The sequence below is a fragment of the Carcharodon carcharias genome, chromosome 5 (genome assembly GCF_017639515.1).
Source record: "Carcharodon carcharias isolate sCarCar2 chromosome 5, sCarCar2.pri, whole genome shotgun sequence".
In the NCBI taxonomy this organism is placed as follows: Eukaryota; Metazoa; Chordata; class Chondrichthyes; order Lamniformes; family Lamnidae; genus Carcharodon; species Carcharodon carcharias.
The window spans coordinates 20021421-20046497 of NC_054471.1; the positions used below are offsets into that span (position 1 = coordinate 20021421).

Sequence of the window (25077 nt, forward strand, 5' to 3'; positions counted from 1 at the left end):
CTATTCACACTCCCTGTATCTGTGCTGGGGAAGGAGCATGGAGAGCTGGGACTCTGTCTCTATTCACACTCCCTGTATCTGTGCTGGGGAAGGAGCATGGAGAGCTGGGACTCTCTCTCTATTCACACTCCCTGTATCTGTGCTGGGGAAGGAGCATGGAGAGCTGGGACTCTCTCTCTATATTCACATTCCCTGTATCTGTGCTGGGGAAGGAGCATGGAGAGCTGGGACTCTCTCTCTCTATATTCACATTCCCTGTATCTGTGCTGGGGAAGGAGCATGGAGAGCTGGGACTCTATATTCACACTCCCTGTATCTGTGCTGGGGAAGGAGCATGGAGAGCTGGGACTCTCTCTATATTCACATTCCCTGTATCTGTGCTGGGGAAGGAGCATGGAGAGCTGGGACTCTCTCTCTATTCACACTCCCTGTATCTGTGCTGGGGAAGGAGCATGGAGAGCTGGGACTCTCTCTCTCTATATTCACATTCCCTGTATCTGTGCTGGGAAGGAGCATGGAGAGCTGGGACTCTCTCTCTATATTCACATTCCCTGTATCTGTGCTGGGGAAGGAGCATGGAGAGCTGGGACTCTCTCTATATTCACACTCCCTGTATCTGTGCTGGGGAAGGAGCATGGAGAGCTGGGACTCTCTCTATATTCACATTCCCTGTATCTGTGCTGGGGAAGGAGCATGGAGAGCTGGGACTCTCTCTATATTCACACTCCCTGTATCTGTGCTGGGGAAGGAGCATGGAGAGCTGGGACTCTCTCTCTCTATATTCACATTCCCTGTATCTGTGCTGGGAAGGAGCATGGAGAGCTGGGACTCTCTCTATATTCACACTCCCTGTATCTGTGCTGGGGAAGGAGCATGGAGAGCTGGGACTCTCTCTATATTCACACTCCCTGTATCTGTGCTGGGGAAGGAGCATGGAGAGCTGGGACTCTCTCTATATTCACACTCCCTGTATCTGTGCTGGGGAAGGAGCATGGAGAGCTGGGACTCTCTCTCTATTCACACTCCCTGTATCTGTGCTGGGGAAGGAGCATGGAGAGCTGGGACTCTCTCTATATTCACATTCCCTGTATCTGTGCTGGGGAAGGAGCATGGAGAGCTGGGACTCTCTCTCTCTATATTCACATTCCCTGTATCTGTGCTGGGGAAGGAGCATGGAGAGCTGGGACTCTCTCTATATTCACATTCCCTGTATCTGTGCTGGGGAAGGAGCATGGAGAGCTGGGACTCTCTCTATATTCACACTCCCTGTATCTGTGCTGGGATGGAGCATGGAGAGCTGGGACTCTCTCTATATTCACACTCCCTGTATCTGTGCTGGGGAAGGAGCATGGAGAGCTGGGACTCTCTCTCTATATTCACATTCCCTGTATCTGTGCTGGGGAAGGAGCATGGAGAGCTGGGACTCTCTCTATATTCACACTCCCTGTATCTGTGCTGGGAAGGAGCATGGAGAGCTGGGACTCTCTCTATATTCACATTCCCTGTATCTGTGCTGGGAAGGAGCATGGAGAGCTGGGACTCTCTCTATATTCACACTCCCTGTATCTGTGCTGGGGAAGGAGCATGGAGAGCTGGGACTCTCTCTCTATATTCACATTCCCTGTATCTGTGCTGGGGAAGGAGCATGGAGAGCTGGGACTCTCTCTCTATATTCACATTCCCTGTATCTGTGCTGGGGAAGGAGCATGGAGAGCTGGGACTCTCTCTCTCTATATTCACATTCCCTGTATCTGTGCTGGGGAAGGAGCATGGAGAGCTGGGACTCTCTCTATATTCACACTCCCTGTATCTGTGCTGGGGAAGGAGCATGGAGAGCTGGGACTCTCTCTCTCTATATTCACATTCCCTGTATCTGTGCTGGGGAAGGAGCATGGAGAGCTGGGACTCTCTCTATATTCACATTCCCTGTATCTGTGCTGGGATGGAGCATGGAGAGCTGGGACTCTCTCTCTATTCACATTCCCTGTATCTGTGCTGGGATGGAGCATGGAGAGCTGGGACTCTCTCTATATTCACACTCCCTGTATCTGTGCGGGGAAGGAGCATGGAGAGCTGGGACTCTCTCTCTATATTCACACTCCCTGTATCTGTGCTGGGATGGAGCATGGGGAGCTGGGACTCTCTCTATATTCACACTCCCTGTATCTGTGCTGGGAAGGAGCATGGAGAGCTGGGACTCTCTCTCTCTATATTCACATTCCCTGTATCTGTGCTGGGGAAGGAGCATGGAGAGCTGGGACTCTCTCTCTATTCACACTCCCTGTATCTGTGCTGGGGAAGGAGCATGGAGAGCTGGGACTCTCTCTCTCTATATTCACATTCCCTGTATCTGTGCTGGGGAAGGAGCATGGAGAGCTGGGACTCTCTCTCTCTATATTCACATTCCCTGTATCTGTGCTGGGGAAGGAGCATGGAGAGCTGGGACTCTCTCTCTCTATATTCACATTCCCTGTATCTGTGCTGGGGAAGGAGCATGGAGAGCTGGGACTCTCTCTATATTCACATTCCCTGTATCTGTGCTGGGATGGAGCATGGAGAGCTGGGACTCTCTCTATATTCACACTCCCTGTATCTGTGCTGGGGAAGGAGCATGGAGAGCTGGGACTCTCTCTCTATTCACACTCCCTGTATCTGTGCTGGGGAAGGAGCATGGAGAGCTGGGACTCTCTCTCTCTATATTCACATTCCCTGTATCTGTGCTGGGAAGGAGCATGGAGAGCTGGGACTCTCTCTATATTCACATTCCCTGTATCTGTGCTGGAGAAGGAGCATGGAGAGCTGGGACTCTCTCTCTCTATATTCACATTCCCTGTATCTGTGCTGGGATGGAGCATGGAGAGCTGGGACTCTCTCTCTATATTCACATTCCCTGTATCTGTGCTGGGGAAGGAGCATGGAGAGCTGGGATTCTCTCTATATTCACATTCCCTGTATCTGTGCTGGGGAAGGAGCATGGAGAGCTGGGACTCTCTCTATATTCACATTCCCTGTATCTGTGCTGGGAAGGAGCATGGAGAGCTGGGACTCTCTCTCTCTATATTCACATTCCCTGTATCTGTGCTGGGGAAGGAGCATGGAGAGCTGGGACTCTCTCTCTATATTCACACTCCCTGTATCTGTGCTGGGGAAGGAGCATGGAGAGCTGGGACTCTCTCTCTATATTCACACTCCCTGTATCTGTGCTGGGGAAGGAGCATGGAGAGCTGGGACTCTCTCTATATTCACATTCCCTGTATCTGTGCTGGGGAAGGATCATGGAGAGCTGGGACTCTCTCTATATTCACATTCCCTGTATCTGTGCTGGGAAGGAGCATGGAGAGCTGGGACTCTCTCTCTCTATATTCACATTCCCTGTATCTGTGCTGGGATGGAGCATGGAGAGCTGGGACTCTCTCTCTATATTCACACTCCCTGTATCTGTGCTGGGGAAGGAGCATGGAGAGCTGGGACTCTCTCTCTCTATATTCACATTCCCTGTATCTGTGCTGGGAAGGAGCATGGAGAGCTGGGACTCTCTCTCTCTATATTCACACTCACTGTATCTGTGCTGGGGAAGGAGCATGGAGAGCTGGGACTCTCTCTCTATATTCACATTCCCTGTATCTGTGCTGGGATGGAGCATGGAGAGCTGGGACTCTCTCTCTATATTCACACTCCCTGTATCTGTGCTGGGGAAGGAGCATGGAGAGCTGGGACTCTCTCTCTATTCACACTCCCTGTATCTGTGCTGGGGAAGGAGCATGGAGAGCTGGGACTCTCTCTCTATTTACATCCCCTGCACAGATCGGGTTACGCTGCCGGGGTGGGAGGGGGGAAGGGACACAAACTGAGGCACAATCTCCAAGAGAGATACGTCCATCCATGTGTCATTGGCCTTGTGGCCTGGACTGTCTGAACAGTGCCCACGATGAGATCAGGGCCGTCTGGTCAAGCCGTTGGAAATTTTAATGGAGCTCATGTCAAATACATAACTCCCATCCCAGGACAGGATGAATTGAGTAGGCGAGAGAGAAAAATTCTAGATTTTGTGCTGCTCATATTCTTCCCCTCCCACTGGAGTGGGCATCAGCAGAGCTGGGTTATGCTGGAGCGCTGGCTGAATGGTGAATTTCATCATGTTCTGGTCTTAGAACAAAATGTCAGCATCGCAAAGTCTAAAGGACAGAATGTACAGAAGAGAAACAAGCTCTGTACAGAGAGGCCACTCACCAGCACTGAAATCAATGTCTCATTGAGAGACGTAGCCACAAAATCCCAGCTCCTATTCTTACTGTGTACATCTCAATCGTACATCCCCTACATACTCTCCATGACCAAAACCATCTGTCCTTACATTGTCCTGCATCGACCCACCTCGGCATTCTGGCCGTTGAAACCCTCTCATACATTTGTTCTCTCTGGACTTGACTATTACAAGCTCTCCCAGCCCTTGTTAAACTGAGGCTCATCCTAAACTCTGCTACCCACATTGTAGCTCACACCAAGTCCCATTCACCCATCACGACTGTTCGCTGATCTACACCCAGTTCACTAATGTCTCCAAATTATAACTCTCATCTTCATACCCCACCAGGGACTTGTCCCTCTCTATCTGCAACCTCCCTACAACCCTCATATCTGCGCCCCTCCAATTTTAATCGCTCCACTGTTGGGGTCCTGTCTTCGATGGTCTCAGCCCAAAGCTCTGGAATTCTCTCCCTGAACCCTCAACATTTCGCTCTTTACCCAGGCTTTTAGTTCTTTATCCTCCATGTGCCCTGGGTGTCAACTTCTGTTTGCTAATTGTTTCTGAGGAACGCCTTGTGATGTTTTATTACATTCTAGGTACTATATAAATGACAAATGCTGTTGTATAAGAGACACTGATTAATAACACAACTACAACTTGTGTGTTTTGTTTTCCTTGCACGAACAGGGAATTGATTTTGAAGGATTATCCAGAAGGCTGCCATCCATTTGAAAATATTGCTGCAAAAGTGGGCATTACAATTTCCCTCAGGGATGGTGTCTAAACCCCATTTGAACTAAACTCCAAACATGGCCCGGAGCCCAGGATGCTCGTGGAGCAGTTTATTGCCAAAGATCTCCGTGATTTTAAAAAGAAATCTCCCAACATTAGCGGAACTGCTTATTAATTCAGAGACTGTGGGAGATCAAGGAACCCACCCTTCGTCGTCTCCATCCCACCCTCTCTCTCTGTGCCCCGGTTTGTTTGTTCTCTCTTCCCTCATTCGTTCCATCTCCCGCTCGCCCATCCCCTCTTGCTCTCCCTCACACTCTCCCCCTTTAGCTCGTTCTCCCTTTTGCCCCCTCTCCCCACAGTCCTGTCCATGTCCATCGCTCTCTCCCTCCAGTCAATCCATCTCTCTCTCCCCCAAAACCTGCCCATCTCTCTCTCTCCCTCCAGTCAACCCATCTCTCTCTCCCTGCAGTCCTGTCCATGTCTGTCTCTCTCTCCCTTCAGTCAACCCATCTCTCTCTCCCCCAAAACCTGCCCGTCTCTCTCCGTCCCCCCAATCCTGCCCGTCTCTCTCCCCCAAAACCTGCCCGTCTCTCTCTCCCTCCAGTCAACCCATCTCTCTCTCCCTGCAGTCCTGTCCATGTCTGTCTCTCTCTCCCTCCAGTCAACCCATCTCTCTCTCCCCCAAAACCTGCCCGTCTCTCTCCGTCCCCCCAATCCTGCCCGTCTCTCTCCCCCAAAACCTGCCCGTCTCTCTCTCCCTCCAGTCAACCCATCTCTCTCTCCCCCAAAACCTGCCCGTCTCTCTCCCTCCCCCCAATCCTGCCCGTCTCTCTCCCTCCCCCCAATCCTGCCCGTCTCTCTCCCTCCCCCCAATCCTGCCCGTCTCTCTCCCTCCCCCCCAATCCTGCCCGTCTCTCTCCCTCCCCCCAATCCTGCCCGTCTCTCTCCCTCCCCCCAATCCTGCCCGTCTCTCTCCCTCCCCCCAATCCTGCCCGTCTCTCTCCCTCCCCCCAATCCTGCCCGTCTCTCTCCCTCCCCCCAATCCTGCCCGTCTCTCTCCCTCCCCCCAATCCTGCCCGTCTCTCTCCCTCCCCCCAATCCTGCCCGTCTCTCTCTCTGCCCCCACTCCTGATCTCTCTTTCTCTCCCCCCAATCCAGCCCGTCTCTCTCCCTCCCCCCAATCCAGCCCGTCTCTCTCCCTCCCCCCAATCCAGCCCGTCTCTCTCCCTCCCCCCAATCCTGCCCGTCTCTCTCCCTCCCCCCAATCCTGCCCGTCTCTCTCCCTCCCCCCAATCCTGCCCGTCTCTCTCCCTCCCCCCAATCCTGCCCGTCTCTCTCCCTCCCCCCAATCCTGCCCGTCTCTCTCCCTCCCCCCAATCCTGCCCGTCTCTCTCCCTCCCCCCAATCCTGCCCGTCTCTCTCCCTCCCCCCAATCCTGCCCGTCTCTCTCCCTCCCCCCAATCCTGCCCGTCTCTCTCCCTCCCCCCAATCCTGCCCGTCTCTCTCCCTCCCCCCAATCCTGCCCGTCTCTCTCCCTCCCCCCAATCCTGCCCGTCTCTCTCCCTCCCCCCAATCCTGCCCGTCTCTCTCCCTCCCCCCAATCCTGCCCGTCTCTCTCCCTCCCCCCAATCCTGCCCGTCTCTCTCCCTCCCCCCAATCCTGCCCGTCTCTCTCCCTCCCCCCAATCCTGCCCGTCTCTCTCCCTCCCCCCAATCCTGCCCGTCTCTCTCCCTCCCCCCAATCCTGCCCGTCTCTCTCCCTCCCCCCAATCCTGCCCGTCTCTCTCCCTCCCCCCAATCCTGCCCGTCTCTCTCCCTCCCCCCAATCCTGCCCGTCTCTCTCCCTCCCCCCAATCCTGCCCGTCTCTCTCCCTCCCCCCAATCCTGCCCGTCTCTCTCCCTCCCCCCAATCCTGCCCGTCTCTCTCCCTCCCCCCAATCCTGCCCGTCTCTCTCCCTCCCCCCAATCCTGCCCGTCTCTCTCCCTCCCCCCAATCCTGCCCGTCTCTCTCCCTCCCCCCAATCCTGCCCGTCTCTCTCCCTCCCCCCAATCCTGCCCGTCTCTCTCCCTCCCCCCAATCCTGCCCGTCTCTCTCCCTCCCCCCAATCCTGCCCGTCTCTCTCCCTCCCCCCAATCCTGCCCGTCTCTCTCCCTCCCCCCAATCCTGCCCGTCTCTCTCCCTCCCCCCAATCCTGCCCGTCTCTCTCCCTCCCCCCAATCCTGCCCGTCTCTCTCCCTCCCCCCAATCCTGCCCGTCTCTCTCCCTCCCCCCAATCCTGCCCGTCTCTCTCCCTCCCCCCAATCCTGCCCGTCTCTCTCCCTCCCCCCAATCCTGCCCGTCTCTCTCCCTCCCCCCAATCCTGCCCGTCTCTCTCTCTGCCCCCACTCCTGATCTCTCTTTCTCTCTCCCCAATCCAGCCCGCCTCTCTCCCCAATCCAGCCCGCCTCTCTCCCCAATCCAGCCCGCCTCTCTCCCCAATCCAGCCCGCCTCTCTCCCCAATCCAGCCCGCCTCTCTCCCCAATCCAGCCCGCCTCTCTCCCCAATCCAGCCCGCCTCTCTCCCCAATCCAGCCCGCCTCTCTCCCCAATCCAGCCCGCCTCTCTCCCCAATCCAGCCCGCCTCTCTCCCCAATCCAGCCCGCCTCTCTCCCCAATCCAGCCCGCCTCTCTCCCCAATCCAGCCCGCCTCTCTCCCCAATCCAGCCCGCCTCTCTCCCCAATCCAGCCCGCCTCTCTCCCCAATCCAGCCCGCCTCTCTCCCCAATCCAGCCCGCCTCTCTCCCCAATCCAGCCCGCCTCTCTCCCCAATCCAGCCCGCCTCTCTCCCCAATCCAGCCCGCCTCTCTCCCCAATCCAGCCCGCCTCTCTCCCCAATCCAGCCCGCCTCTCTCCCCAATCCAGCCCGCCTCTCTCCCCAATCCAGCCCGCCTCTCTCCCCAATCCAGCCCGCCTCTCTCCCCAATCCAGCCCGCCTCTCTCCCCAATCCAGCCCGCCTCTCTCCCCAATCCAGCCCGCCTCTCTCCCCAATCCAGCCCGCCTCTCTCCCCAATCCAGCCCGCCTCTCTCCCCAATCCAGCCCGCCTCTCTCCCCAATCCAGCCCGCCTCTCTCCCCAATCCAGCCCGCCTCTCTCCCCAATCCAGCCCGCCTCTCTCCCCAATCCAGCCCGCCTCTCTCCCCAATCCAGCCCGCCTCTCTCCCCAATCCAGCCCGCCTCTCTCCCCAATCCAGCCCGCCTCTCTCCCCAATCCAGCCCGCCTCTCTCCCCAATCCAGCCCGCCTCTCTCCCCAATCCAGCCCGCCTCTCTCCCCAATCCAGCCCGCCTCTCTCCCCAATCCAGCCCGCCTCTCTCCCCAATCCAGCCCGCCTCTCTCCCCAATCCAGCCCGCCTCTCTCCCCAATCCAGCCCAGTCTGTCTCTCTCTCCCCCACTCCTCCTGATCTCTCTCTCTCTCCCTCCCCCAGTCCTCCCAATCTTTGTCTCTCCCACTCCTCTGGCCCTCCCCATCTCTCTCGCCCTCTTCCCCGCCCCATAGCCTTCCCCAACTATCTCTCTCTCCCCCTAGCTCTCCACCCTCACTAAACCATCCTCCCAGCCTCCTCCTCCCCCAAAATCTTCCCACTGATTTTTAAGTGATGCCCACCTCTCCGACACAGTCCTGACCTTCCTTCCCTTCCTCTAGCTTTAGTTTGAATACTGAGCATCCGGAGAGCAGCAGGACAGGTCATCCGCTTTCACTGAGTCTAGACAACGACACTCGCCTGCGATGGAGACAATCTGTCCGCCTGCAGATGCTGGGAAGCGAAAGACCGTCTGTTGTCCTTGCTGCGACTGACTGGTCACCACCTGACCCTGTTGACCCTGGATGGCCAGGGAATGCTGCTGTAGCTGACCAATGGGGATGGTTGGTGTGCCTGGTAATGCTGTACCTGTCAGAGGGAAAATAAATATACAACAAACTGAGCCAGGGATTGGAGCCACACTCGCACTGTTGGGGTGGGGTGGGGGGGACGGAGTTGCAAAACTGGGCGGGGGGTAAGATAGCGGGACGGGGGGCGGGGGGGTAAGAGAGTGGGACGGGGGGGTAAGAGAGCGGGACGGGGGGGGTAAAAGAGCGGGACGGGGGGGGTAAAAGAGCGGGACGGGGGGGTAAAAGAGCGGGACGGGGGGGTAAAAGAGCGGGACGGGGGGGTAAAAGAGCGGGACGGGGGGGTAAAAGAGCGGGACGGGGGGGTAAAAGAGCGGGACGGGGGGGTAAAAGAGCGGGACGGGGGGGTAAAAGAGCGGGACGGGGGGGTAAAAGAGCGGGACGGGGGGGTAAAAGAGCGGGACGGGGGGTAAAACCGCGGGACGGGGGGGTAAAAGAGCGGGACGGGGGGGGGAAACCGCGGGACGGGGGGGGAACCGCGGGACGGGGGGGGAACCGCGGGACGGGGGGGGGAACCGCGGGACGGGGGGGGGGAACCGCGGGACGGGGTGGAAACCGCGGGACGGGGGGGTAAAACCGCGGGACGGGGGGGTAAAACCGCGGGACGGGGGGGGTAAAACCGCGGACGGGGGGTAAAAACCGCGGGACGGGGGGTAAAAACCGCGGGACGGGGGGGGTAAAACCGCGGGACGGGGGGGTAAAACCGCGGGACGGGGGGGTAAAACCGCGGGACGGGGGGGTAAAACCGCGGGACAGGGGGGTAAAAACCGCGGGAACGGGGGGTAAAACCGCGGGACGGGGGGTAAAACCGCGGGACGGGGGGTAAAACCGCGGGACGGGGGGTAAAACCGCGGGACGGGGGGGTAAAACCGCGGGACGGGGGGGTAAAACCGCGGGACGGGGGGGTAAAACCGCGGGACGGGGGGGTAAAACCGCGGGACGGGGGGGTAAAACCGCGGGACGGGGGGGGTAAAACCGCGGGACGGGGGGGTAAAAACCGCGGGACGGGGGGGGTAAAACCGCGGGACGGGGGGGTAAAACCGCGGGACGGGGGGGTAAAAAACCGCGGGACGGGGGGGGTAAAACCGCGGGACAGGGGGGGTAAAACCGCGGGACAGGGGGGGTATAAACCGCGGGACAGGGGGGTAAAACCGCGGGACAGGGGGGTAAAACCGCGGGACAGGGGGGTAAAACCGCGGGACAGGGGGGGTAAAACCGCGGGACAGGGGGGTAAAACCGCGGGACAGGGGGGTAAAACCGCGGGACAGGGGGGGTAAAACCGCGGGACAGGGGGGTAAAACCGCGGGGACAGGGGGGTAAAAACCGCGGACAGGGGGGGTAAAACCGCGGGACAGGGGGGTAAAACCGCGGGACAGGGGGGGTAAAACCGCGGGACAGGGGGGTAAAACCGCGGGACAGGGGGGTAAAACCGCGGGACAGGGGGGGTAAAACCGCGGGACAGGGGGGTAAAACCGCGGGACAGGGGGGGTAAAACCGCGGGACAGGGGGGTAAAACCGCGGGACAGGGGGTAAAACCGCGGGAACAGGGGGGTAAAACCGCGGGACAGGGGGGTAAAAACCGCGGGACAGGGGGGTAAAACCGCGGGACAGGGGGGTAAAACCGCGGGACAGGGGGGTAAAACCGCGGGACAGGGGGGTAAAACCGCGGGACAGGGGGGTAAAACCGCGGGACAGGGGGGTAAAACCGCGGGACAGGGGGGTAAAACCGCGGGACAGAGGATAAATCTGAGCAGTGGGGGTAAAGCTGCAGAATGGGTTTGGTGCAGTGCGATGGCAGGAACGTTGATCAGTAAAGCCGGGATCTCCCTGTGCGGCGTAGGTGGGTTGAAGGGAGGGGAAGACAACATTGAGGCTATTCACTGGGACACGAACACTTGCTTCATGATTGGTGTCGGATACACGTCTAAGGCTGGAACAGAAAGCAGTGGGAATGGTGTTACAATTATTTTCAGTTCTGGGAGGACCGCACACGGGGTCAATGTGTTCAGTTGTGGGGACCACATCTTCAAGAAGGTTAAACGGGATTGGAGGGATTCAGCGTAGATTCCCCAGAATGAACCCAGGACTACAACCGTTATATCTTGAGGAGGGGTTGTATTCTATAACTTTGTAGTATTCTCTTGAATAAAGATTAAAGAGTTATATAATCCTGATGGAGAGAAACTATTTCTGCTGGTGGTGGAACTAGGAACAAGGTTAAAACCTCCGAATCAGAGCTAGGTCATTTATAGAAACAGGAGGAGTAGGCCATTCGACCCAGCGAGCCTACTTTGCCATTCAAGATGATCACGGCTGATCTGATTGTGTCTCAACTCCAATTTGCTGCCTCCCTCCCATAACCCTCAACTCCCCTGTGGATCGACATCTGTCCAACTCAGCTTTAAATATATTCAATAACCCAATCTCCACTGTTCTGCTGGGTAGGTAACTCCAGACCCTCAGAGGAAAAATTCTTCCTCATCTGTTTTAAATAGGGGCTAGTGCTCTAGATTCACAACTCCTGACCAGCATCTGCCCTGACAAGCCCCTTTCAATAAGATCACTTCTCATTCCAAATTCTTCCACTAAATTCCAATCAGGAAAGGCCCAAACTGCTCAGGCTTTCTTCATCAGACAGCCCCTTTTATCCCAGGAATTTGTCTAGTGAAGCTTTTCTGAAACATAGGAACATAGAAACTAGAAGCAGGAGTAGACCATTCTGCCCTTCGAGCCTGTTCCGCCATTCGTTATGATCATGACTGATCATCCAACTCAATAGCCTGCTCCCGCTTTCTCCCCATATCCTTTGATTCCTTTCGCCCCAAGAGCTATATCTAACTCATTCTTGAAAACATACAATGTTTTGGCCTCAACTACTTTCTGTGGTAGTGAATTCCACAGGCTCACCTCTCTCTGGGTGAAGAAATTTCTCATCTCAGTCCTAAATGGTCTACCCTGTATCCTCAGACTGTGACCCCTGGTTCTGGACTCCCCCACCATCAGGAACATTTTTCCTGCAATTACCCTGTCTGGTCCTGTTAGAATTTTATAGGTTTCTATGAGATCTCCCCTCATTCTTCTCAACTCCAGCGAATATAATCCTAATCAACTCAATCTCTCCTCATATGTCAGTCCCTCCATCCCAGGAATCAGTCTGGTAAACCTTCGCTGCACTCCCTCTATAGCAAGAACACCCTTCTTCAGATAAGGAGACCAAAACTGCACACAATATTCCAGGTGTGGTCTCACCAAGGCCCTGTATAATTGCAGCAACACATCCCTGATCCTGTACTCGAATTCTCTCGCTATGAAGGCCAACATACCATTTGCCTTCTTTACCACCTGCTGCACCTGCATGCTTACCTTCAGTGACTGGTGTACAAGGACACCCAGGTCTCATTGCACATTCCCCTCTCTCAATTTATAGCCATTCAGATAATAATCTGACTTCCTGTTTTTACTACCAAAGTGGATAACCTCACATTTATCCACATTATACTGCATCTGCCATGTATTTGCCCACTCACTCAGCTTGTCCAATTCACACTGAAGCATCTCTGCATCCTCCTCACAGCTCACCCTCCCACCCAGCTTTGTGTCATCTGCAAATCTGGAGATATTACATTTAGTTCCCTCATCTAAATCATTAATATATATTGTGAATAGCTGGGGTCCCAGCACCGATACCTGCGCTACCCCACTAGTCACCACCTGCCATTCAGAAAAAGACCCATTTATTCCAACTGTTTCCTGTCTGCCAACCAGTTTTCTGTCCATCTCAATACACTACCCCAATCCCATGCACTTTAATTTTACACGTTAATCTCTTATGTTGGACTTTGTCGAAAGCCTTCTGAAAGTCCAAATAAACCACATCCACTGGCTCTCCCCTCATCAACTCTACTAGTTACATTCTATAATAATTCCAGTAGATTTGTCAAGCATGATTCAGGCTGAGTCTGTCCGATTCTGCCACTGTTTTCCAAGTGCTCAGCTATTAAATCTTTTATAACGGACTCTAGAATTTTCCCCACTACTAACGTCAGGCTGACTGGTCTATAATTCCCCGTTTTCTCTCTACCTCCCTTTTTAAATAGTGGGGTTACATTAGCTACCCTCCAATCTGTAGGAACTGTTCCAGAGTCTACAGAATCTGGGAAGATGACCACCAATGCATCCACTATTTCGAGGTCCACTTCCTTAAGTACTCTGGGATGTAGATTATCAGGACCTGGGGATTTATCGGCTTTCAATCCCATCAATTTCCCCAACACCATTTCCCTACTAATACTGATTTCTTTCAGTTATTCCGTCTCACTAAACCCTGTGTTCCCCAACATTTCTGGTATGTTATTTATGTCCTCCTTTGTGAAGACAGAACCAAAGTATGTATTTAGTTGGTCAGCCACTTCTTTGTTCCCCATTATAAATTCCCCTGTTTCTGAGTGTAAGGGACCTACATTTGCCTTCACCAATCTTTTTCTTTTCACATACCTATAGAAACTTTTACAGTCAGTTTTTATGTTCCCCGCAAGCTTACTCTCATACTCTATTTTCCCCTTCTTAATCAATCCTTCGGTCCTCCTTTGCTGAATTCTAAATCTTCCCCAATCTTCAGGTCTGTTGTTTTTTCTGGCCAATTTGTAAGCCTCTTCCTTGGATCTAATACCATCTCTCAGTTCCCTTGTAAGCCATGGTTTGGCCACCTTTCCTGTTTTACTTCTGTGCCAGACAGGAATAAACAATTGTTGCAGCTCACCCATGCGCTCTTTGAATGTTTGCCATTGCCTATTCACCATCATCCCTTTAAGTAATGTCTCCAATTCAATTATATCAACCTTAAGTAAGAAGACCAAAATTATAGAGTGTTCTAGATGTGGTCTCATCAATGCCTTGTACAGTAAGGCTGCCTTACTTTTATATTCCGTCCCCTTTGCATTAAAGGCCAACAGTCCATTTGCCTTCTTAATTACTTGCTGTACCTGCATGCTAATTTTTTGTGATTCATATACAGGGACACTCAGATCCCTCTGTACTACAGCATTCTGCAGTTCCTCTCTACTTAAATAAGATGCTGCTTTTCTAATCTTCCTGCCAAAGTGGACAAGCTCACATTTTTCTACTTTATACTTCATCTTCCACATTTTCGCACACTCATTTTACCTACTTAGTTCCCTTTGCAGACTCTTTGTATACTCCTCACAACTTGCCTTCCGACCTATCTTTGTATGGTCAGCAAATTTGGCTACAATAGTCGGTCCTTTTACCCAAGTCATTAATTTAGGTTAATACAGAGAATAAAGCATTTTGCTAAGAAGCTTAACCGCTTTCACTTGAGCTGCCTTTGGAAGCTTCTGAAGATCAGATGGCAGGACAAAATACCAGACACTGAGGTGCTCATCCAAGCTGGAATGCCAAACATCCAAACCTTACTGAGATAGTCTGATCATGTAGCCAGAATGCCTGACTCATTTACCAAAGTGAATTTTCTAAGGAGAACTTGAGTCTGGGGTGTGCTCTCATAATGGTCAAAGGAAGCGCTACAAGGACATTCTGAAAGCTTCACTTAGGACTTTTGATATCAACTTCGCATCCTTGGAGAAGCTCATCCAGGATTGCTGCATCTGGCACAACCAAATGAAAAAAGTTGGGGCCTCCTTTGAAAGCAAGCACTTTTCAGAAGCAGAGAGAAAAATCAAGCACAGGAAATCCTGAGCCATCAACTGACTCATCCGAAACACAATCACCTGCAGTATCCTGTCATATTTGCAGCAGAACCTTCCAGGTACAGGTTGGCCTTAGCAATCACCTACGTACCCACCATAACCTTACCAACACCCCAAACGATGAACATTGTCACCTTCGCCTCTAAGTATGAACAAATGGCAGATCATAAATAGTTGAGGCCCCAGCACTGATCCCCACGCCAGTCCGCTAGTTACAGTTTGCCAACCTGAAAATGACCCATTTATCCTGACTCTGTTTCCTGTTAGTTAGCCAATCCTCTACCATGCTAATATATCACCCCCAACGCCATGAGCTCTTATCTTGCATATTAACCTTTTATGTGTCACCTTATCAAATGCCTTTTGGAAATCTAAATACACTACATCTACTGGTTCCCCTTTATCCACCCTGCTTGTTAAATCCTCAAAGAGCTCAAATAAATTTATCAAACACAATTGCCTTTCACAAAACCATGTTGATTGTGTCCAGCTGCATTATGATTGTCTAAATACTTTGCCACTACCTCGTTAACAGTGGATTCTAGCATTTTGCCAACAACAGATGTTAGGCTAACTGGCCCATCATTTTCTGTCTCCCTACTTTCTTGACTAGGGGTGTTACATTTGCAGTTTTCAAATCTGCTGGGACCTTCGCAGAATCTAGAGAATTTTGGAAGGTTACAACCAATCCATCCATATTCTCTGCAGCTACTTCTTTTAAAACCCTAGGATGCAGGTCATCAGCTCCAGGGGACTTGTCAGCCTTTTGTCCCATTAGTTTCCCAGTACTTTTCTATAGTGATCATAATTGTTTCAAGTTCCTCTTTCCCTTTTATATCTTTGAATCATAGAAAGCCTACAACAGAAGGAGCCCATTCAGCCTGTCTTGTCTGTGCCAGCTTTCTGGAGGAATACACTTTGTGCCACTCCCCCGCCTTCTTCCCTTAGCTCTGCACATTCTTCCTTTTCAGATGGTAATCCAATTCCCTCTTGAATACCTCGACTGAATCTGCCTCTACCACACTCTTAGGCGGTGTACTGCAGGCCTTAACTATTTGCTGCGTGAAAAAGGTTTCCCTCATGTCTCCATTGTTTCTTTCGCCAATCACCTTAAATCTTTTGCCTTCTGGTTCTCGATCCTTCCACCATTGAGAATAGTTCCTCCCCAAATATTATGTCTAGATTCCTCATGATTTTGAATACCTCTATCAAATCTCTTCTCAATCTCGTTGCCAAGGAGAACAGTCCCAACTTCTTAAATCCATTTACATAACTCAAGTTCCTCATCCCAGGAACCATTAATTGCACTCTCAACCTGTCCTGCTACCTTCAATGACTTATTCACATATACACCAGGTCCTCTGCTCCTGCACTCCCTTTAGAGTTGTACCCTTTATTTTAATATTGTCTCTCCACATTCTTCCTATCAAAATGAGTCACTACATTACTCTGCATTAAATTTCATCGGCTGCTTGTCTGCCCATTCCACCAACTTGCCTTTGTTCCTTTGAAGTTCTACATTATCTTCTCCACTGTTAACAATGCTTCCAAGTTTCGTATCATCTGTACATTTTGAAACTGTTCACTGTACACCACAGTCTAAGTCTTACAAAATATACAAGGAAGAGAAACTTTTCCAACTCCAACCCCTGGGGAACTCCACCACAAATCTTGCTTCAGTCCGAAAAATAACCGTTAACCACTGCTATTTCCAGTCACTAAGCCAACTTGCATCCATGTTGCTACTGCCCTTTTTATTCTATGAGCTATAACTTTGCTCATAAGTCTGTTGTGTGGCACTGTATTAAATGCCTTTTGGAAATCCATGTACACATCAACAGCGTTACCCCCCCCATCAACCCTCTGTTACCTCATCAAAAATTCCAGTATAAACGTGATTTGCCCTTAAGAAATCCAAGCTGGCTTTCCTTAATTAATCCGCATTTGCCAAAGTTACCATTAATTTTGTCTGGAAGCTTCCCCACCACCAATGTTAAACTGACTGGCCTGATCTTTACGCCCCTTTTTTATTAACGTTCGCAATTCTCCAGTCCTCTGGCACCATCCCTGAGTCTAAGGAAGACTGAAAAATTATGGCCAGCGCCACTGCAATTTCCACTCTCACTTCCCTCAGGATCCTTGGATGCATCTCATCTGGTCATCTCATCCAAGCAACTTTAAGTACAGACAGTCTATCCAATACCTTATCAACTTAAAACCCTTCTAGTATTTGAATTGCCTCCTCTTTCACCACAGCCTGAGTAGCATCTTCCTCCTTGGTAAAGACAAGTACAAACTATTCATCTAATACCTCAGCTCTGTCCCCTGCCTCCATGTATAAATCCCCTTTTTGGTCCCAATCAGCCCTACTCCTTTTACCATCTATTTACTATTTATATGCCAATAGAAGACTTTGTGGCTCCCATTTATGTTAGCTGCCAGTCTCTTCTCATGCTCTCTCTGTGCTTTGCTTATTTGCTTTTTCAATTCTCCTCTGAACCTTCTTATAGTCCTCCTGTTTCTCAGTTGTACTATCCACCTGAGATCTGTTATAAGCACGCTTTTTCTTCCTAATTTTAATTTTTATGTCATTTGTAATCGAGGGAGCTCTGGATTAGTTTGCCCTACATTTCCCCTTTGTGGGAATATACCTTGACTGTGCTTGAACACTCTCCTCTTTAAAGGCAGCCAATTGTTCAGTTACCATATTGCCTGCTAATCTTTGATTCCAATTTACCTGGCCCAGATCCACTTTTATGCCAATGAAGTTGACTTTACCCCAGTTAATTATTCCTACTCTGAAGTGTTCCTTGTCCCTTTACATAGCCAACCTAAACCTTATGATACAATGATCACTATTCCCTAAATATTGTCCAATTGTCACTTGATCCACTTGCCCCATCTCATTCCCAATAACCAGATCTAGCAGTTTCTTCCTCATTGGACTGGAAACACACTCCTGTAGAAAACTCACCTCATCTCTTGTCCCTCTCTACCCTTTACACTACTATTGTCCCAATCGATATCCAGATAATTAAGAATAATTATCATTACAGCGATATATAATTCCTGCATGTCTTTAGTTTCCTTGCACATTAGTTCTACATCATTCCCACTAGCTGATGGCCTAATGACTACACCGAGCAATGTAATTGCATCTAAATCTAAACAAAGAAAACTACGAAGGTATGAGGCGCAGGTTGGCTAAGATAGATTGAGGAACTTCATTAAAAGACCAGACCATGGATAGGCAATGGCTAATATTTAAGGAACGAATGTATGCAACGGTTATACATTCCTTTCTGGTGCAAAAGCACAACAGGAAAAGCGGCCCAATCATGGCTAACAAAAGAAATTAAGGATAGTATTAGATCCAAAGAGGAGTCATAAAAAGTTGCTAGAAAAAGTAGCAAGTCTGAGGATTGGGAGCAGTTTAGAATTCAGCAAAGGAAGATCAAGAAATTGATTAAGAGGGGAAAAATAGAGTACGAGAGTAAACTTGCAAAGAACATAAAAGCATACTGTAAAAATTCTATAAATATGTAAAAGGAAATAGATTAATGAAGAAAAATGTAGGTCCCTTACAGTCCAAAATGGGAGAACCTATAATAGAGAACAAGGAAATGGCAGAGCAATTAAACAACCGCATTAGTTCTGTCATCATGGAGGAAGACACAAATAACTTCCCAGAAATACGAGGGAACCAAGAGCCTAGTGAGAAGGGGGAATTGAAGGAAATTAGTATTACTAAAACAATAGTGCTGGAGAAATTAACGGGACTGAAAGCTGATAAATCCCCAGGGCCTGATAATCTACATCCGAGGGTACTAAAGGAGGTGGCCATGGAAATAATGGATGCGCTGGTTGTCATCTTCCAAAATTCTGCAGATTCTGGAACAGTCCCAGCAGATTGGAGGGTGGTAAGTGTAACCCCACTATTTAAAAAAGGAGGGAGGGAAAAAAAACAGCAAATTATAGCCCAGTTAGCCTAACATCAATAGTAGGGAAAATGTTAGTTTATTATAAAGGATGTGATAACAGGACACTTAGAAAATATCAACTGGATTAGACAAAGTCAACATATATTTATGAAAGGGAAATCATGTTTCACAAACCTGCTGAGATTTTGGAGGACGTAACTAGCAGAATAGATAAGGGAGAATCAGTAGAGGTGGTGTATTTGGATTTTCAGAATGCTTTGATAAAATCCCATGGAAGAGGTTAGTGTGCAAAATTAAAGCACATGGGATGAGGGTAATATACTGGCATGGATTGAGAATTGGTTAGCAGACCGGAAACAGAGTGTAGGAATAAATGGCTCTTCTTCAGAGTGGCAGGTGGTGACTAGTGGGATACCACAGGGATCAGTGCTTGGGCCCCAGCTATTCACAATATATATCAATGATTTGGATGAGGGTAACAAATATAATATTTCCAAGTTTGTTGGGACACAAAACTAGATAGGAATGTGAGTGGTGAGGAGGATGTTAAGAGGTTTCAAGGCGATGTAGACAGGTTGAGTGAGTGGGCAAATACATGGCAGATGCAGTATAACGTGGATAAGTGTGAAGTTATCCACTTTGGTAGGAAAAACAGAATGGCAGAGTATTATTTAAATGATGATAGATTGGGAAGTGTTGATGTACAAAGGGACCTGGGTGTCCTTGTACACCAATCACTGAAAGCAAACATGTAAGTGCAGCAAGGAGTTAAGAGGGCAAATTATATGTTGGTTTTCATTGTGAGAGGACTGAGTACAGGAGTAAGGATTTCTTACTGCAGCTGTACAGGGCCTTGGTGAGACCACACCTGGAGTATTGTGTGCAGCTTTGGTCTCTTTACCCAAGAAAGGATATACTTGCCATAGAGGGAGTGCAGCGAAGGTTCACCAGGATGATTCCGGGATGGCAGGCTTGTTGTATGAGGAGAGATTGGGCCGACTAGGCCTGTATTCACTGGAGTTCAGAAGAATGAGAGGGGATCTCATTGAAACATATAAAATTCTGACAAGGCTGGACAGACTGGATGCAGGGATGATGTTTCCTCTGGCTGGGACGTCTGGAACAAGGGGTCACAGTCTGAGGATATGGGGTAGGCCACTGAGGACTGAGATAAGGCACTTCTTCACTCAGAGGGTGGTGAACCTGTGGAATTCTCTACCACAGAAAGCTGTGGAGGCCAAGTCACTGAATATATTTAAGAAGGGAATAGACAAATTTCTAGACTCTAAAGTCATCAAGGGGTATGGGGAGAGAGCTGGAGTATAGTGTTGGGATAGAGGATCAGCCATGACCATATTGAATGGCGGAGCTGGCTCGAATGGCCAAATGACCTACTCCTGATTTTATTTTTGTGTTTTTATCTTTTTTGTTCCTTAGTTCAAGCCAAATAGATTCTGTCCTTGACCCCTCTGGGACTTCCTTCTTCTCCAGCACTGTAATGTTCTTAATCAATACTGCTAGCTCTCCTTTTCCCTTCCTTTCCTATCTCTCCTGATTACTTTGTATCCAGGAATATTGAATACCCAGTCCTGCCTTCTTTTGAGCCAGAACATCATATCACCACAATATCATTTTTTTCACGTGGTTATCTGCACCTGCACCTTGCTAATCTTACTTACCACAGTAAGCCTAATTTAAACTACATCATTTTCTCCCTTACACTCAACCCAACTAATAACTTACAATTTCCTACTCTAGTGCTATCCGTCACTCCCAGCATTCTGGGCATCTTGGTGTTCCTCTTTAGTATTACCTCATGTTTCCTACTCCCCTACTAAGTTAGTTTAAACTCTCCCCGATGGCACAAACAAATCACCTTCAAGGAAATTGGTCCCTGGCTCTGTTCAGATGCACCCCATCTGGCCTGTACAGGTCCCATCTCCCCGAGAACTCGCCCCAGCGTCTGAAGAATCTAAAGCCCTCCTTCCTGCGTTATCTTTCTAGACACACATTCCTGTGCTCTATCTGCCTATTTCTATACTCACTTGCGTCTAGTATTGGGAGCATTCTTTTTCTTCATTTACAGGATGTCGGTGCCACTAGTTGGGCCAGCATTTATCGCTCATTTTTAGTTGCCCTTGAGAAGGTGGTGGTGAGCTGCCTTCTTGAACCGATGCTCTTCATGTGAAATAGGTACAGTTAGGGAGAGAGTTCCAGGATTTTGATCCAGCAACAGTGAAGGAACGGCGATATATTTTCAAGTCGGGATGGTGAGTGACTTGGAGGGGAACGTCCAGGTGGTGGTGTTCCCATGTGTCTGCTGCCCTTGTCCTTCTAGAAGGTAGCAGTCATGGGAGTGGAAGGTGCTGTCGAATGAGCCTTGGTGAATTCCTGTAGCGCATCTTGTAGAAGGTACACACTGCTGTTACCGTTTTTTTTTAATTGTTCATGGGTTGTGAGCTTTGCTAACTAGGCCAGCATTTATTGCCCATCCCCAATTCCCCTTGTTCAGAGGGCATTGCTGTGGGTCTGGAGTCACATGTGGACCAGACCAGGTAAGGACAACATATTTCCTTCCCTAAAGGACATTAGAGAACCAGATGGGTTTTAATGACAATCGGCAATGGCTTCATGGTCACCCTTAGACTTCTAACTCCAGATTTTCTTTATTGATTCAAATTTCACCATCTACCAGGGTGGGATTCGAACCTGGGTCCCCAGAGCATTGCCCTGGGTCTCTGTAATACTAGTCCAGCAACAATACCACTATGTCACTGTGTTCCCCGTCAGTGGTAGAGGGGGTGAATGTTTGTGGAAGGGATGTCAATCAAGCGGGCTGCTTTTACCTGGTTGGTGTCAAGCTTCTTGTGTTGTTGGAGCTGCACTCATCCAGGCAAGAGGAGAGTATTTCACCACACTCCTAACTTGCGCCTTGTAGATGGTGGTCAGGCTTTGGGGAGTCAGGAGGTGAGTTACTCACCACAGGATTCCTAGCCTCTGAACTGCTCTTAAAGCAACAATATTTATATGGCTAGTCCAGTTCAGTTTCTGGTCAATGGTAACCCCCAGGATGTTGATAGTGGGGGATTCAGAGATGGTTATGCCATTGAATGTCAAGGGGCAATGGTTAGATTCTCTCTTGTTGGAGATGGTGACTGCCTGGCATTTGTGTGGTGCAAATATTACTTGCCGCTTGTCAGCCCAAGCCTGGATATTATCCAGGTCTTGCTGCATTTGGACACGGACTACTTCAGTATCTGAGGAGTTGTGAATGATGCTGAACATTGTGCAATCATCAGTGAACATCCCCACTTCTGACCTTATGAGGAAGGAAGGTCATTGATGAAGCAGCTGAAGATGTTTGGGCCGAGGACACTACCCTGAGGAATTCCTGCAGTGATGTCCTGGAGCTGAGATGATAGACCTCCAACAACCACAACCATCTTCCTTTGTGCTAAAACCATAGAACTAAGGAAAATGTACAGCACAGAAAGAGGCCATTCAGCCATTATGTCTGCGCCGGCCATAAAAGAGAAAAAAGAAACTAGCTACTCATTTTTAATCCCACTTTTCTGCATCTGGCTCGTAGCCTTGCAGGTTACTGCTTCAGGTGCATATCCAGGTACCTTTTAAATGAAGCTTATAATGAAATCTACAGAACCCACCTGAGTGTCATGTAGTGGCCCAAAATTTGAGCCTCTTTTACCAGTGAGCTGCCTGTTGATGCACAGCAGTCATCCACACTTGTCTGTTCTGATGAAGAGTCATACGGATTTGAAATGTTAACTGTATTTCTTTCCACAGATGCTGTCAGACCTGCTGAGTCTTTTCAGCAATTTTCGTTTTTGTTTCAGATTTTCAGCATCCGCAGTATTTTGCTTTTATCCACACGCTTTGTTGGTTTAATTTAATTAAGACCTGAGGCCTAATATCACATATGCCACATGCATCGCCATATAACTCTTCACTTATGTCACAAACATGTAGCTGTGATATTACAGATTTTGAAAAAAAAGCTAATCTTCCTATTCAAATGGACACAAGAGGCCTTAGAATGGCTGCCAAAATGAGCTTTTCAACTGCAATGTGGTCAAGCTTCCAGAAAGTTTTACGAGGACTGCAGGAAGACATACCCACATGAAAGGATACTTGAAATTCAATGAGTCCTCAAACAGACAATGGCTTCCCCGGAGGTGTGAACACCTCCACTGCAGCTGATCAGGGGACTTTGGGTTGCTAATTGGAATCACCGCTTGCCCTATTTGGATGATGATCTGGCATGTTGTCTCGATTACATGATAGCAGCCATTTTAAATTTTTGAACTGTATAAGGACAGGCTGTGAAAGGCCATTTGTGTGCAGAACCCCACGAAGAATTCTGAGCAAAAAATTCATAAAGGGTTCTTGGCCAAGGGAGGACCAGGAGGACGGGTTGTAAATCAACTGCTGAAAAAATTCCAGGCAAAATGCAAGTTTCATAACCACAGAATTAGTGAGGAATAGAAAACTGTCGCTGCTGAGTCCACCGACGGCAAACATCAACTGCAGAAGCCATCGCAGCTGCTAACAAAACTTCAAGCTTCAACCCCTTCACTTCAGAAGGAAAGGAAATCAAGCAGTGATCTCACAGAGACGGATTTGAAATCTCATCTTTAAGTATCTTTTCCTTTAATCTGCATTTTAATCTTTGTATCTGTCCTTTACATTTGATAACTTTATCACTGGTATGACTCCAACCAGCAGAGAGTTTTCTCCCGATTCCCATTAACTCCAATTTTGCTAGGTCTCCTTGATGCCACACTGTCAAACACTGCCTTGATTTCAAGGGCAGTCACTCACCTCTGGAGCTCAGCTCTTTTGTCCATGTTTGAACCAAGGCTGTAATGAGGTCAGGAGCTGAGTGGCCCTGACAGACCCAAACTGGGCATTAGTGAGTAGGTTATTGCTAAACAAGTGCCGCTTGATAGCACTGTTGATGACCCCTTCCATTACTTTACTGATGATGAGAGTAGACTAATGGGGCGGTAACTGGCTGTGTTGGATTTGTCCTACTCTTTGTGTACAGGACATACCTGGGCAATTTTCCACATAGCTGGGTAAATGCAGTGTTGTAGCTGTATTGGAACAGCTTGGCTAGGGGCACGGCAAGTTCTGGAACAGAAGTCTTCAGTACTATTGCCAGAATATTGTCAGGGCCCTTAGCCTTTGCAGTATCCAGTGCCTTCAGCCGTTTCTTCATATCACATGAAGTGAATCAAATTGGCTGAAGACTGACATCTGTGATGCTGGGGTCCTCTGGAGGAGGCCGAGATGAATCATCCACTCAGCACTTCTGACTGAAGATGGTTGAAAATGCTTCAGCCTTATCTTTTGCACAGATGCGCTGGGCTCCCCCACCATTAAGGTTGGGGATATTTTTGCAGCCTCCTCCTCGAGTGAGTTGTTGAATTGTCCACCACCATTTGCAACTGGATGTGGCAGGACTGCGGAGCTTAGATCTGATCCGTTGGTTATGGAATCGCTCAGCTTTGTCTATCACTTGCTGCTTATGCTGTTTGGCACACAAGTCGTCCTGTGTTATAGCTTCACCAGGCTGACACCTCATTTTTAGGTATGCCTGCTGCTGCTCCTGGCATGCCCTCCTGCACTCTTCATTGAACCAGGGTTGATCCCCTGGCATGATGGTAATGGTAGAGTGGGGGATATGCTGGGCCATGAGGTTACAGATCGTGTTCGAGTACAATTCAGCTGTTGCTGATGGCCCACAGCACTTCATGGATGCCTGGTCTTGAGAGTTGCTAAATCTGTTTGAAATTTATCCCATTTAGCATGGTGATAGTGCCACACAACACAATGGAGGGTATCCTCAATGTGAAGGTGGGGCTTCATCTCCACAACGACTGTGCAGTGGTCACTCCAGCAATACTGTCATAGGCAGATTCATCTGCAGCAGGCAGGTTGGTGAGGATGAGATCAAGCGCATTTTTGCCCCTTGTTGGTTCCCTCACGACCTGCCACAGGCCCAGTCTAGCAGCTATATCACTTAGGACTCAGCCTGTTTGGTCAGTAGTGATGCTACCGAGCCACATTGATAGATATTGAAGTCCCCACCCAGAGTACATCCTGCACCCTTTCTACCCTCAGTGCTTCCTCCAAGAGATGTTCAGCTGAGGGTGGGCGGTACGTGGTAATCAGCAGGAGGTTTACTTGCCCATGTTTGACCTGATGCCATGAGACGCCATGGGGTATAGAGTTGATGTTGAGGACTCCCAGGGCAACTCTGTCCTGACAGTATACCACTGTGCCGTCACCTCTGCTGGGCCTGTCCTGCTGGTGGGACAGAACATACCCAGGGATGGTGATGTCTGTAAGATATGATTCCATAAGGATGACTATCTTAGGCTGTTGTTTGACTAGTCTGTGAGACAGCTCTCCCAATTTTGGTATTAGCCCCCAAACGTTAGTAAGGACGACTTTGCAGGGTCCACAGGGCTGGG

At 49.7% G+C, this 25077-nt stretch overlaps 2 protein-coding genes across 2 annotated transcripts in view; both read right to left on the reverse strand.

The window, feature by feature from the left end:
• The window catches only part of LOC121278170 (serum response factor-like), a 78539-nt gene extending 69618 nt beyond the window's left edge, over positions 1 to 8921 (reverse strand). Inside the window, exon 1 of the mRNA XM_041188319.1 lies at positions 8747 to 8921. The gene's annotated coding sequence lies outside the window, so the exon portion shown is untranslated. The remainder of the gene's footprint in view (positions 1 to 8746) is intronic.
• LOC121278120 (serum response factor-like) overlaps positions 8670 to 25077 on the reverse strand; it is a 140598-nt gene continuing 124190 nt past the window's right edge. Inside the window, exon 6 of the mRNA XM_041188208.1 lies at positions 8670 to 8914. Coding sequence (XP_041044142.1) covers positions 8670 to 8914 — 245 coding nt within the window. The remainder of the gene's footprint in view (positions 8915 to 25077) is intronic.